Source organism: Pteropus medius, unplaced genomic scaffold, assembly GCF_902729225.1.
Source record: "Pteropus medius unplaced genomic scaffold, Ma_sr-lr_union100, whole genome shotgun sequence".
NCBI classification, from domain to species: domain Eukaryota; kingdom Metazoa; phylum Chordata; class Mammalia; order Chiroptera; family Pteropodidae; genus Pteropus; species Pteropus medius.
The window spans coordinates 3648133-3661452 of record NW_024340695.1 but is presented as its reverse complement, the minus strand read 5'-3'; the positions used below and the strand labels follow the sequence as shown (position 1 = coordinate 3661452).

Below are 13320 nucleotides of genomic sequence, written 5' to 3'. Positions count from 1 at the left end.
GAACTCACAACGAAATGAAATTACCAGAGTAGAACATGTTTAAAGCACATACATGCACAAAACGACTCTGGTTTGTGATATAATATTCCCTTAGGAGAAAAAAAAATAGATTGTGACCAAGATTAATCCTGCATCTTTTACTCTAATTTCCTGTAGTGGAAATTGAAAGCCAAGAACTGTTGTTGAACTTGCATCCCACGAATTCAGAGATGAGCCAGACCCTCCTTGACTCGTTCCCACCCTAACCCATAGAGAGATCTCCAAGGAGCAGGGCTGAGCCTCTGATGCCTGGAATGCCTCTGCGTAGAGCTGGATGCTTTAATTTCCTTTCTGGTCTTTGTTGACCATGGGAGCACCATGAATTTTTACTTCATCTCATATTTTTGTATTCTGTTATTCCTGTTGTGCATTTTAAATGCAGTCTTTCTACTTAAAGATATTTCACAAAAGATGATTAAATATCATTTATACAAGTAACTGTCTTTACAGATATCCTAAAGTCATTCTTTTCAGGTTTTAAGTCATGTTCATTCTCAAGGAAACTTTCAAAATAATTTATTCACTCATGTTTCTTGGTAAGTTTCCCTTGACAGCCTGTTCCATATTAGCATAGAAAGTGTGAGGGTGATGACCCGCTCTGCTATGAAAGACTCAAAGAGCATTGTCCAGTATTTCATCCATTTTTCATGAATCATGAGGTGGAATTATCTAGTATTATCACGCAAATAACCCTGTTGTCTGACTCTGCTTAGACGCTGAGAAATATGAAAAGCTCTTTACATTAACAGTTCTTTCTTCCCTATACCAGGCAGAAGTTAGCAATTCTCTTGGACAATTCTAAGGTATGTGTTTTTGTCTTGTGTTTGGATCTGTTTTAGTTTTCTCTCCATTCTCTAAATGTTTCCTTTAAAAAAGCACCTAACTTCCGATGTAAGAAACTCAGTTTTCCTGACCTTCTCTTTTCTGTTCCTAATGGTCCTTGAAATGAAAATATTCTGTTGAGTTTCCTGATTTGGACTTGGGCAGTCTACTTAATGGCTCTTAAGAGAATAGCTGGTGACTTGTGGTTTTCTCTGCTGAGAGAGAACACACATTTGCATTTAGGCGTCTAAACATAGGGGTAGATTTAAAATCAAAGACACATGTGGTTAGATAATCATCTCCAGCATGGTGTCAAACATTCCTTTAGAGCAAAACCTCAATTTCTAACTTTCCATCTCTTTGGTCTCATGGATAATTTTTCCTTTATGTATGCAATACTGCATTGTAAAAGGCTTATCTCAAGTCAAATATTTCTTCTTGAGGACTCTCTACTTTGTGAGGTTATTGCACTCTAAAACTTTCACTCTAAATAATGAGATTTTTTTGGTTTCAAATTCTGGATTTAACTTTTAAAATTTTCTTCAAATATTGTGAGTGTGGTTGTGACTGCTCCTTTACTACCATTTAAATTTTATTTTCTTATTGGTGGTTCTATGAAAATTCTGTATGGTTATATCCACTTCATCTGGCACTTATGGACTAGAATTTTCCAAATGGTTCTTTGCGTATCATGATCAGACATATTGTTATACACATGTCACATATGTATAACATATCTTTTCATTTCTCAGTTTAGTGCTTCTTGGTTTAGGGTTGCTATAGTTATTGCATTCAGTAATTGTTCTTTGAGTCTAACTTTTCTTGGAAGAAATCAGCCCAGATTTCTTACTGTTGACATGGCTGTGACTTGTGTCTTAGTATTTTTGTGTTTCCAAAATAGTCCAAATAGTCCATTAATTCTACCAACCAACCATCTGATTGAAAACCATCTGTCAAACTAGTTATTTGATTGAACCATTGGGTCGGGATTATGTTGCTGTATACTGTGCAGTTAGATTGGGATTATATTACATCGTATACTGTGGATTCCAGGCATAGCATGTGTAGGACAAATTCTTGTCTCTAGGTTATTACTAGTTTGAAGGATTATCTTATTTATAGTGTTCTTAAGTCATGTGTTTGAAATGCGGCTAGAACTTATAGGGAAATCAGATGCTATTCCAATCATACACCTACAAAAGTCTAATTTAATATACATGATAATAAATATAGTATGGAGTTGAAAGGCTCTGGAAGCAGAAAAGCTTAAATCTGTCCTAGCTCTGCAACAAAACTTTTTCTTTAATCCATCTGGGCTTAAGTTTCCTCATTTGTATAATAAGGGCATTGAACTATAGTTTCTCAGGCCTCTTCTAGCTCTGAAAAGTTAAGACTCTAGCCTCAAATGGAGCTCAGCTGTTCCTTCTTGACTTTGGGAAATGGTGTAGACAATTAAAAGATCCTTTTTCAAATTTCTAAGTCTCATCTTATCTTTGGTTTCAGGATATTCAATCTTATGTCAAAAAACACCTTTTAATGAAATGAACTGCATCTTGCCATGAAACAGGGAATACATGATTAATTTGGTGGAGTGACATTAGCTCATTTAGGTTGCTTTGTTCTTCATTGTTTTATTCAATGATCAGCTCATAAGACCTCTAGAAGCCTGTGCTCCACATTAACAGCCTCTCTCTAGGTTCTGGTTCCATGAGAGAGAGTGATCTTCCCACTGTGAACAAGTTAATCCCTGTGACCCATTAGGGAGGCGATGGCCTGGGAAACCATTTGCCTACTGAGTGTACACATCTGGAAAATTCTTCTTGGCCGAGCAAACATATATCTTTAAATTTTTCATCCACATCAATGAGAATTGAGGAGTGGTCCATTAGCGAGATGTAACTATGCAATAATGTAACGAAACTGGCTAACAGCACTTCATTTATTACAGGGCTAAATGCTCATTATTGTTTGTAAAGGATGCTTTCATAACCTCTGCAGAGTTATAGTTTATACATGGTTGATTTCCATTTACAAAGGCAGAGAGTCCTTGTTTTCTTGTCAAGCTCTGACTTACAAAACTCCCGTTTTTTTTTTTTTTTTTTTAAGGTTGGTGTATTGTGTGTGTGTGTGTGTGTGTGTGTGTGTGTGTATTTAGGAGAATGTTTAGTAACTAAATGGGGGAGAAGGGAAATAGAATTTGAAATGAGGAAGAAGGGAAAACACATTTTAGAAATTCTAAAAAAGCTCCAAACAAACAAAACCCAAAATACTGAGGGGGTGTCACAGAAGGCTTCAACAGAAAAGACCCATGCCATATGCTTCTGTTTCTGTATGCTTCCTCCATGAGCAGAAGGGACTAGAAAGACTGGATTTTTCCAACAGAAGGAGTGTGAATCTGGAAATTCTTAAACTAAAATGATGTAATTTCATGCTGCAGAGAGGCACTTTGCTTATGTAGTTGAAATAAAGAATAAAGTGCCTACCTGGGTGTTTCTAGGGTAATTGTAAGCAAATAAGACTAATTAGAAGCCTCCATGGTCTCTAATTAAAAGCTAGGAAGTAACTCACTCTGTGATAAAAGAATCCCTGGATATTTGGAAGAGTCATACAAAAAGGACATAAAAACTTACTGGGGCTTTAACTTCCCCAAGGCCAAAGTCCCTGCTAACTATGGAGTGCATAATTTTGGAAAGCAGAGGATAAATAGATCTAGAGCTTGGGACTCACAGATCTGGCCCCTAAATACACATTTGGGACAATGAGTATGGGAAATAGGGAGAGGCAACATTTTAGTACCAGTCGTACTTGGACAATGTCATTTAAATAGAATGGGAGCTTACATAGGGCAAGCTGAGAAGTACAGTATAGTCCCTCTTATCTGTGGGTGAGAGTTCCAAGCTCCCCAGTAGATGCCTGAAACCATAGATAGCACCAAATCCTATATATACTAGGTTTTTCCTATATACACATATCTTTCACTTGAAGCACTCTACAGCTTCTCTTTGGCATATCTGAATTGCCAACATCACTACTTTTTTACTCTGGAGCCACTGTTAAGTAAAATAAGGGTGACTTGAACCCAAGCACTGTGATACTGTGACAGTCAATCTGATAATTGAGATGGCTACTGAGAGGGGCAGGTGGTGTATACTTCTTGGAGACACTGGACAAAGGAATGATTCATGTCCTAGGTGGGACGGAGAGGGATGGTGTAAGATCTCATCATGATACGCAGAAGGGCGCAAAATTTAAAGTTTATAAATTGTTTGTTTCAGCAATTTTCCATTTACTATTTTCAGACTGTAGTTGACTGTGGGTAACCGAAACCACAGATAAGGTGGGATAACTGTACTTTCAGTTGAAGCAAGAGGAAAAACTGAGGCACTTTGCTTAACTTTTGGGGACTTTTGAACACTTACTTTTTCATGCCCCATGGCCAGACCCTTCTTTTAGATCAGGTTATTACTCAGCATGGGAGAAAATGTGAAATCAAGTTAAGAAAAGAACATGCAATAGGGAAGGGAAGGAGCAGGAAAGTTCACTTTGCTGAATAAAAAATATTTTAAAAGATAGGTCTGCCATATTCTCTCCCCAATCAATTTCATTGAAAAGCAGAGATAGTATTTTCTTAAACACAGTTCATTTGTAATTTGTCATGATAATATAATATGGAAAAAATAAAGCTGCCTATCAATGTAAGCATTTCCAGGGTGAATCTTTGGCAAAAATATGGACCTGTACCAATTTAGATGGTGTTTTCTTTCAACCAGTTTCCAAAATCATGGTTCTGAAATTTCCAAAAGTTTTAACATTTTCTTGCATCTTCTTGTAGTCAGGTATTCAGAGGTACATGCTGTTTCTAATAGCTTTGGTAGAAACATGTTGAAATAGAAATGAATATAAAATACTTTGTCTTGAGGCTAATTTGGTATAGATTTGTAAGGCCTGAGTAAACTGGTAATTTCTTAAAACAATACGAATGAATGTAAGACATATAGGTAGAATAGCAGATTCAGAAAAAGAGGTTAGTATTGTATTCCCATGTTTCATAAAGGACATCAAGTAAGGCCACCAGCACAGGAACCGAGTGCCTCTTTCGATTTTCCTGTGATGATTTCCTATCAGCTTCACGTTCACGGGAGGGGGAGATGCAAGATGGCCTTCGACTTTGTTTCCAGCGTGGTCAACAGCGACACTGGCTGAAACACGGGCTCAGCATTCTCATAGAGTGTACAACGTGGATGCTTCTGACTGGAAGGGAGGATGTGGGGGTTGGCTGGCTAGTGTGCTGTGCTTTGGGGGCTCACAGGGTAGAGAAGAAGCCTCTGTGTGAAGGGGCCTCCCTCTGGTCATGCCCTCTTTATTGGCTTGAGCTAGGTCACAGAGGCTGGCTGACATTCTCACCCTTAGATGGGGTGGAGATAGGTCTCAAGCCACCTCAGATAATTGAACAGCAGCTGTGACACTCGGAGCAGCGTTTCTTCTTTTTCTTGGGGTGAAAAATGGTGAGGATTGCTTCATCAAACACAGCTTTGAGACCTTTCTGAGTCAGGGCAGAGCATTCCAAGTAGCACTGTGCGCCGATCTTAAACACAAAAGAGAGAAAGGCATGAGAAGAAAAACACAGAAAAGCACAGTGGTGTCAGCCCTTTGCCCAGCCAAGTGATGCTGCTGCTTGTTCCACAAACAGCCTGGGGGTAGTTTAGATTATGTTCTTTTTTTCTTTTTTCTTTTGCATTTCTATTTGCATCTGCTATCCTCATTTTTTGTATTTTTATATTTTTTACTTTCTGATATTAACAATAGATAGTTGTGGATCACTTTTGATAAGCAATAAATTCTGAAAGTGATCCATAACCATTTATTTCTAATAGGAGAACATAAAAATATAAAAACTAAGAGAGGATTCAAAAGCAGTGATACAGTTTAAATATATTTTGTGAAGAACAGGGCTACATGATGTTGTTTTTCGTACCCTCTCATTTGTATGCAGAATGTGTAAATCTGGTTCAAATGAAATGTATCTTATCTCCTTTTGTATGTAGTAGACAAAGTGTTAATTTAGTTGATAAAGCATATAGAAAGAGAGTGGGCGATATGGTTTTATGGGTCATTCTTGAATAAAATGCACTCCCGATAAGGTATCTCTCAGCAAAGTAATAGACAATTAGTGTCATTATTTGGTTTTAACATATTTTAAGAGGTATATTTTTAAGCGGCTAAAAAAACCCAAAGCATGTAAAAATAACAATCATACAATGCATTTATTGACAGAGACACCTCCTTGTCAGTATATAGTCTATGCATATTTAAATGATAAAATATTTTGTGCTTGCTTATGGCTTTATTTCAAAGCTTTTGATGATTTCATGCTATGATATATTTGATAATCACAAAATCCCTATGAGAAATATAAAAATTCAGGCCAGAACTATAGGTTCACATTAGAAAAACTGCAGGGCAGAGCAGACGTGTTTGGCAGTCAACTTCACAAAATAATTCATGAGAGGGAGACCCAGGATTTCAATTGCTCACAAACTCAGTATTAGCCAACACTTTGATGTGGGCCTTTTAATATTAAGGACATCTGGAGAAATTCTTCTATTATATGCTTCAGATTATAAGAATAACTTTGAAAAATTAAAACAAATTTAGAAGAGGGTGGCTGGTTGGTGAGCTCCTGGAAACCACAGCAGATAAATGACTAAATCAGGGTAGCAAAACCATATGCCTATTAGGGCTAGTAATTTATGCAAATGAGTAAGGCAGAGCTGGTGCCAGATAATAGAGAGTGGTGGGGATTGTGGTGGGCTGTGACGTGCATACCATCTCGAGAGATGGCAGTCTTACTCAGCTTCAGATAATTCTTGTCATGTAGGAATGTTGGTTCACTGTTGCTCAGCTTTGTATTTTTCAACAGGAGTTGGACATTTGCGTTTTTATAAAAGTTAATATTTGTCAAATTTTAAAATACTCTGTGGGCCAAGCAAAACACTGATGTGGAATATCTTTGTCAGCAGGAGGCCAGTTTGTAATGCATGGACTAAGGAAACTGGCAGTTTAGCTTAGAATGGAGTGGGAACAGCCCCCAAAGGTAAAATGAATTGTTTACGGACATCCAAATAGAAAGTGAAAGAACTAGACCCAGAATGTGAGTCTCTTGAAGAGTGTTCTTTTCCTTGTTCCATGACAGTAACTGTGACCCTTATCACTCAACTCTGCAAAAAGCTGGTCAAGTAGGCAATTAATAAAATGAGGTTGCCTACTCATTTGAAAGCCTACAGATATAAAAACTAAGCATGAAATAAAATTGTTCTGGTTGGGTCCAGATATTATGCACTTTGTGTTTGTGTGTGTGTGTGTGTGTGTGTGTGTGTGTGAAGAATGGTTACAGTATGAGCCAAAGGAAAATATCCAAAGAAAAGATACTGAATGTTGAAAATCTGTTTTATGGCTTTCATTTTGACCATGGCTTGGCTTTTAGGTTAGAACATAACATTTTTTAAAACTTAAAAACAGTTGGATGCAAGATAGGGATAAAAAGTAGAGAAAATTTTTCTAATAATGTCATGAAATGTCATCTGTTACATTTTGAGATTGTGTCCAATGCTTGATATAAACACATGTGCAAAGCACGCTACTCTAATGTAATGTGTCAACTGAATGACTGCTTGTAATGTGGTAGCTCTTGTCAGTCATCCTGAAAAAAATACCTGGAAAGTACTATGGGACCGTTGTATCCAGAATACCTCCCCACTAGCAATCACAAGCCTCAGCTGATTCAGCAAATTATAGGAGAGCTGAGCTGAGCTCTGCTCATACAAGGGGTTCTGAGCCGTCTGGTCCTGCAAGATGGGCCAGTGCACTCTCTCCTTGTCCTCCCTGCAGAGAGCTGCTGACAGCATGCCAGAGTTTGTCTTTCAATGGTGCAGGAGGAGCCCAAACTTGTCTTTCTCAATTCAGACATTTCTGAAGATCATGAAACAGTCGATCAAGGAATTATTGTGTAGCAGGGTTAACATGACATTAGTTTGTACTCATAGTTCCAGGAAAAGTAGCAAACAGATTTTGGGTGTGATTTGGGAAATATGTGTGAGAAACAGAATCCAGTTGCTAGGTAAGTATTGTTAACAACATATCAAGTGCTTGGAGGGTCAGAGAGAAGAATTCATCCTGGTGCGGGGAAAAGGCATAGCCACGTTACAGCGATTGCTAAAACCAAACCTAAACAAAAACCCACTTGTGCCTTTAAAGATGTGAAATGGAAAACTGTCTTAAGGAAATATGGCTTTTCTTACAGCAGCAACTTTCTCAGCCTCTTGAAGCAAAATGACCCACACAGCCAAATATTTAGAACCAGTCTGTAAGAGCTCAGGATTCACAAATCCTTGTTCAGATACCCATGTTAGCAATCTGGCACATGCTTTACCAAAATGATTTATTTTTCTAAAATTTTTATTTCTCAATTAGAGTTGACATTCAACATTATTTTATATTAGTTTCAGGTGTACGGCATAGTGTTTAGACATTTATATAATTTACGAAGTGATCCCCTCAATTAGTCTAGCACCCACCTGGCACAATACTTAGTTATTATAATATTATTGACTATATTCCCTATGCTGTATTTTATATCTCATGACTATTTTGTAACTACCAATTTGTACTTCTTAATCCCTTCTCCTTTTTCATCCAGCCCCCCAATCCCATCCCATTCGGCGGCAAAAAAAAAAAAAAAAAAGATTTATTTTCAAGAAAAAAATAGAGACTGAGGAATTGTAAACTGAGAGAATACTTTTCTAATAACTTTGTAATAGTAGCTAAAATTTATTGTCCTAAAGCTGGGACAATACCTCTCTATCAGAGGTATAGAGAACACGAGTCTGAAAAGATGAAATTAATGAACAAACAAACAAATCTACAATGACTATTCAAATGGAAAAAAAAAATCTAATACTTCTTCCAGGTCACCCTCCTAGAAGTAGGACATATATAGATAAGATAGAGTGTAACATGAAGGAATAGAGGCAAAGAGATCTCCCCTGCTACAGAAATACTGAGAGGGCACACAGAATTAACAACCACTATAGTTTGCTGAGCTAGACCTTGAGGTACGCTGGCTCATTAAAATGTCACGAGAACTTTATGAGGTAAGTCTATAACCATCCTCATTTGCAGCTCAGAAAACTGATGCCCAGAGGGGTAAGTAATGTCCCTAAGGCTACACAACTAAGAAAATGGCAGAGATTTGAATCTGTCTCCAGAGTCAGAGTCTTAGCTACTCTTAAGAGCAAATGTGAAGAAATGGGGCTGAGAGAGCAAAAGTAATGAACAAAGTTGTCATGAACTTAGTGAGGATGACAAGAGAACATGGAAAGGAAAAGCAAGGCATTTCCTATAAATGGAGAGAAGAGAAGATGTTAGTGGAATAAACAGAATAAGCTGGTATCTAAAGAAATGGCTTATAACAGGGAAATTCTTTATTCCTTATTTAAGAATTAGGAAAGGTACACAGAGAGGGCAACCTGAGAGCCAAGAAAAGGAAAAACGAATGGCTTGTAAAAGAAATTCTATCTCCACAGATCAGCATTATGATCAAATTGCTGAAAGAGGAAAAACATTTGTAAGCTGGATGTATTTGCTGTTGAATTTTTTAAGACTGTAGGATTGCCAACTCAAGGGTGGATAATGTGAGTGTGTTGCTTGAGTGTAGGTTAATAAGGAGTGATGGGGACTGTGGCAAACTGAAGGGTACATGCCTTGTCTCAAAGACTGTTTAAAATTTGTAGTTGATATGGAAATGCTGGCTAGTGTTGCCAGATGTCTAATTTTTTTTAGATGCCGGAGATGTGTATGTTTATGTAAAGTGTCCAAATTGTTCAATGTTGGCCACCAGTTCACATTAAAAACACCTGTGTGGACTGATCAAAACATTTGTAGGTGAAATTTGACCCACTACTTGCCAATGTGCTCCTTATGCTTTAAAGGATGGCTTTGTATGTACTGGTCTCTCAATTTGAGATACTTTTCTCCCCAGTCCTCTAACTTGGTCCACCTAACAAATATCCTTATTCTATAGACCTGGCTCAGATGTCAACTGCTCCAAGAAATTTTCTCTGAATCCTTCTCTCCTGAATGTGTCCGTCACTCCCTTTTCTCTGCTACCTCAGTGCTCTGCACACACGTGCTGTATTTATTCAGCTGGTATGCTTTTGTTTGCCTGTCTCTCTCCTCTTCTAGCCTATGGGCCTTTTGAGAGCAGGGCTGTCTCTCTCTCACTCATCTCTGTAACTCAGACCCCAGCGATGAAGTGACAGGTGTTCATGACCATGGGAAAAAGAAGAAATTGTTGGCACACAAAACAAGGAGGTTAATGGTGACTTTTGCAGTCAGGAGGAGGGTATTAAAGGCTGCAGCTGATTAACATGGCTGAACATTGATTACAGGATTTTTGCAGCAATTTTGCTGCTTTATACCCCACAGGTACCTGTTACAAACCCAGCAGGAAACAGGTGCTAAGACAAAGAGTGAGAACAACACTAGACAAGGCACAAGCAGGAGAAGGAGATGGCAGGAGTAGGCAAAAAGAGGCCAAAGACTGAAAAAGAAAAAATGGTAAAGTGTTTTATCAGGAAATACCTTAGGGAGTCTGAACTTAGGAAATCATGTTTAGGTTGCATCAACTGGAATTGGGAAAGAGAATGTGCAAAGAATTATAATCTTAGAGCTAAGGAATAGCATAACTCCTAGCACATATTGAATGTTCAGTCAATTATTGTGGAATAAATCTAGCAATATGGACATACACAAATGAACAAGGAATGAGGCTGAAAATTAAAAAATGATGAAATGAAGAGAGATAACAAGTAAAAGGTTAACAATGAATATTATAAATTGATACAAAACATTTATGTAAATATAGTTTACTTTGAAGTATAAAGAATCATAAATATGTGTGATCTGAAGATGCTCCTTAAAAGTAAAATGCCCTTTGAGACCAAAAAGAGATGATAGATAAAAAACGCTTTGGAAATTGAAAAGTACTGAACAAAAGGAATTGGATAAGAAAAATATGAACTTGCAAAGTGTTTTAAGTTATGGAGAGAATATGCACATTAAAATATGGGGCTTTGGCGATAAAAAAGATGCCCAAACCTGAAGGTTTCTTCTCAGATTATGGGAGGGGACAGAAGAGTGTGGTGGTTAAAGCCCACTGTCACATCTCAGCTCTGCCACTTTCTAGCGCTGTGACTTAACTTCTCTGAACCTCAGTTTCCTCTAGGAAAGTAGAGATATGATATCAGCGCCTCAGGGGGTTGCTGTGAGGATTAATTAAGACCAGGCATGTAAAGCGCTTGGCACCAAGCCTAGCACACTGCAAACACTCCATAAATGCCAGCTGTTATTATAAACTACTTGACAGGAAAGTCAAGGAGCAGAGAAACTTAAAGCATCTCTATAATTACACGAATTGTGATGAAACAAGTTAAAATCTTGCTTCGTTTTCTTCTAAATTGGATTTTGTAAGCTAAACATGATTCTCTCTGTACCTAGGAGCAGTTGCTAGGAGAAACTGGCAAAAGGCAATAAAGTGGTGAACTCAGTCATTGTTCTTAAAATAAATATGAAATGAGATGGGAGGCTTTGGAATGACTTTTTTTTTTTTTCCAGAGGGAAAGAATAACTTCCCAAATGAGAAGTCAGGTGAGGACACTGACAGGATGCTGGTGGAAGATAGACCAGAAGCAAGGGACATAGAAACCACGTTTCTGCAAAAAGCTGGTGCTGAGTCTCCTGGACCTTTTTGTTGTGAAAAATGTATAGCTGGGAATCACGTACAATTATTTATGGAGGTGTATATTTATGCACCTTAGTGAGATAATTTAAGCTGGATGTCTGAGGAAAAGATAGAAGAACGTATTGACATGTATCCGTTTTATAGGAGGGAAACTAAAGGTGGGAAGAGACAATTTACACAGCGGTCAGGTGCACCGGGGTGATGTCCCCAAGGCTGGATTAGAATTGTTTCTGTTATTATCAGCTGGCAAATCAAATATGTTTATCTCCCCATGACTCTGCTTCCTCAACTGTAAGATGAGACAAACACTATCTGCCTAGGAAGGTTATCATGAGGCTGGAATGAGACAGAGTTTGTAAAGTGCATGGTATTGTAACGATGGTTCTGACATTACTATTCACAGAAGTAGAAAGCTTTCGGTCTCCCAAATATTTGTGAGATGTTCTCATGTATTGAACTCATAAAAACATAATTTTTATTAAATTCGCTTCTGTTCAAGTGTACCATATTTAGTTTTGGTACCTATAATTTTAATAAGAGGAATTTGTGTGTTTTTGTTAATGAAAAATTTGCAATTAACATTATTCTTGACCAGTTTAAAGGGCTACTACTAATTCTGCTTGGGGCATGCACGGTTAGTTTAGAAAGTAAAATAAATTTCTGAAACCTCTGGCCTGTGTCAATGGATTTGTGACTAAATCAGTGAGGGGTGGATTCAGGTTATGAAAATATGATTTATAAGCCTTCTATTACATAAAGTACCTCATCCTCTTGTGTCCATTTTAGTGACTGCTTTTACACACATGTTGGTAGTAATTGGGTGACAAAGATTTGGTGTATGGCAAATACTTTCTAAGTATCCAACCCCCTCGCCCCCAAATCACTATTCATGTTAAGCTCTCAAGAATGAAGAAAGGTCTGTGAGAACAACCAGCTGTGAGCAAGTTGCTATTATCTGCAACTTGGATTCTCCAACTAGTTACTTTTTGGTCTGCATTACTCTTCCAGAAGCTGTTTGTGACATAAGCCAGCCTCTCTAAGTGGCCATGCATTATATGGTGAGAAATACTGAACAAATATAACCCTGCCAGATGCTAAGCTAAGTTTCTCCCCCCTCAAAATCACACAGTGCCTTTTATGGGGTCATTTAAATGAGTTATACCGATAATAAGCAGTGAGATTTATAAATACATATCTAATGACTCTTTTTATTCATACTAAATATGGTAAGTGGATATTATAGAGGTTGCTAAATCAAATGCTAAGTGTCCCAGCTGTTTAAATTCACCAAGTTTCTTTCTTAATGAAAAACAGATAATGCTGGCTGACAAGAATGCTAACCAAATGGTCCCTTCTGGCCTGACTAGAACAGAGGGGAGAATATAATGCAGAGAAGATTCTGAACACATTGTACTTTAAAGCAAAAGCTGTGTAGCTCACTCATGCTGAAGCATACACCAAACTCTTCTTTCAGCATACATTTAAAATTAAATTCAAATCTGACTGTACCGCTTTTGCAAGCTTCACGCCATGCTCGTAAGTGAGCGGTTTCTCTTTCATATACAGCAAACGGGCCAAGGTTTTGGGGTCATCGCGGAGATCAATCTGGCAAAAACATACATGTGATAAGGTCATTTATTTTTTCAGGCATTACCAGGTAT

General features: G+C 37.8%; 1 protein-coding gene across 1 annotated transcript in view; it reads right to left on the bottom strand.

Moving 5' to 3' along the window:
* Positions 1 to 2466: 2466 nt before the first annotated feature.
* The window catches only part of RHOJ (ras homolog family member J), a 77029-nt gene continuing 66175 nt past the window's right edge, over positions 2467 to 13320 (bottom strand). The window contains exons 4-5 of the mRNA XM_039864523.1: positions 13169 to 13264; positions 2467 to 5446 (exon numbers count right to left, since the gene is read on the bottom strand). Of these exons, the coding sequence (XP_039720457.1) occupies positions 5300 to 5446; positions 13169 to 13264 (243 nt within the window). The 3' untranslated portion in view covers positions 2467 to 5299. The remainder of the gene's footprint in view (positions 5447 to 13168; positions 13265 to 13320) is intronic.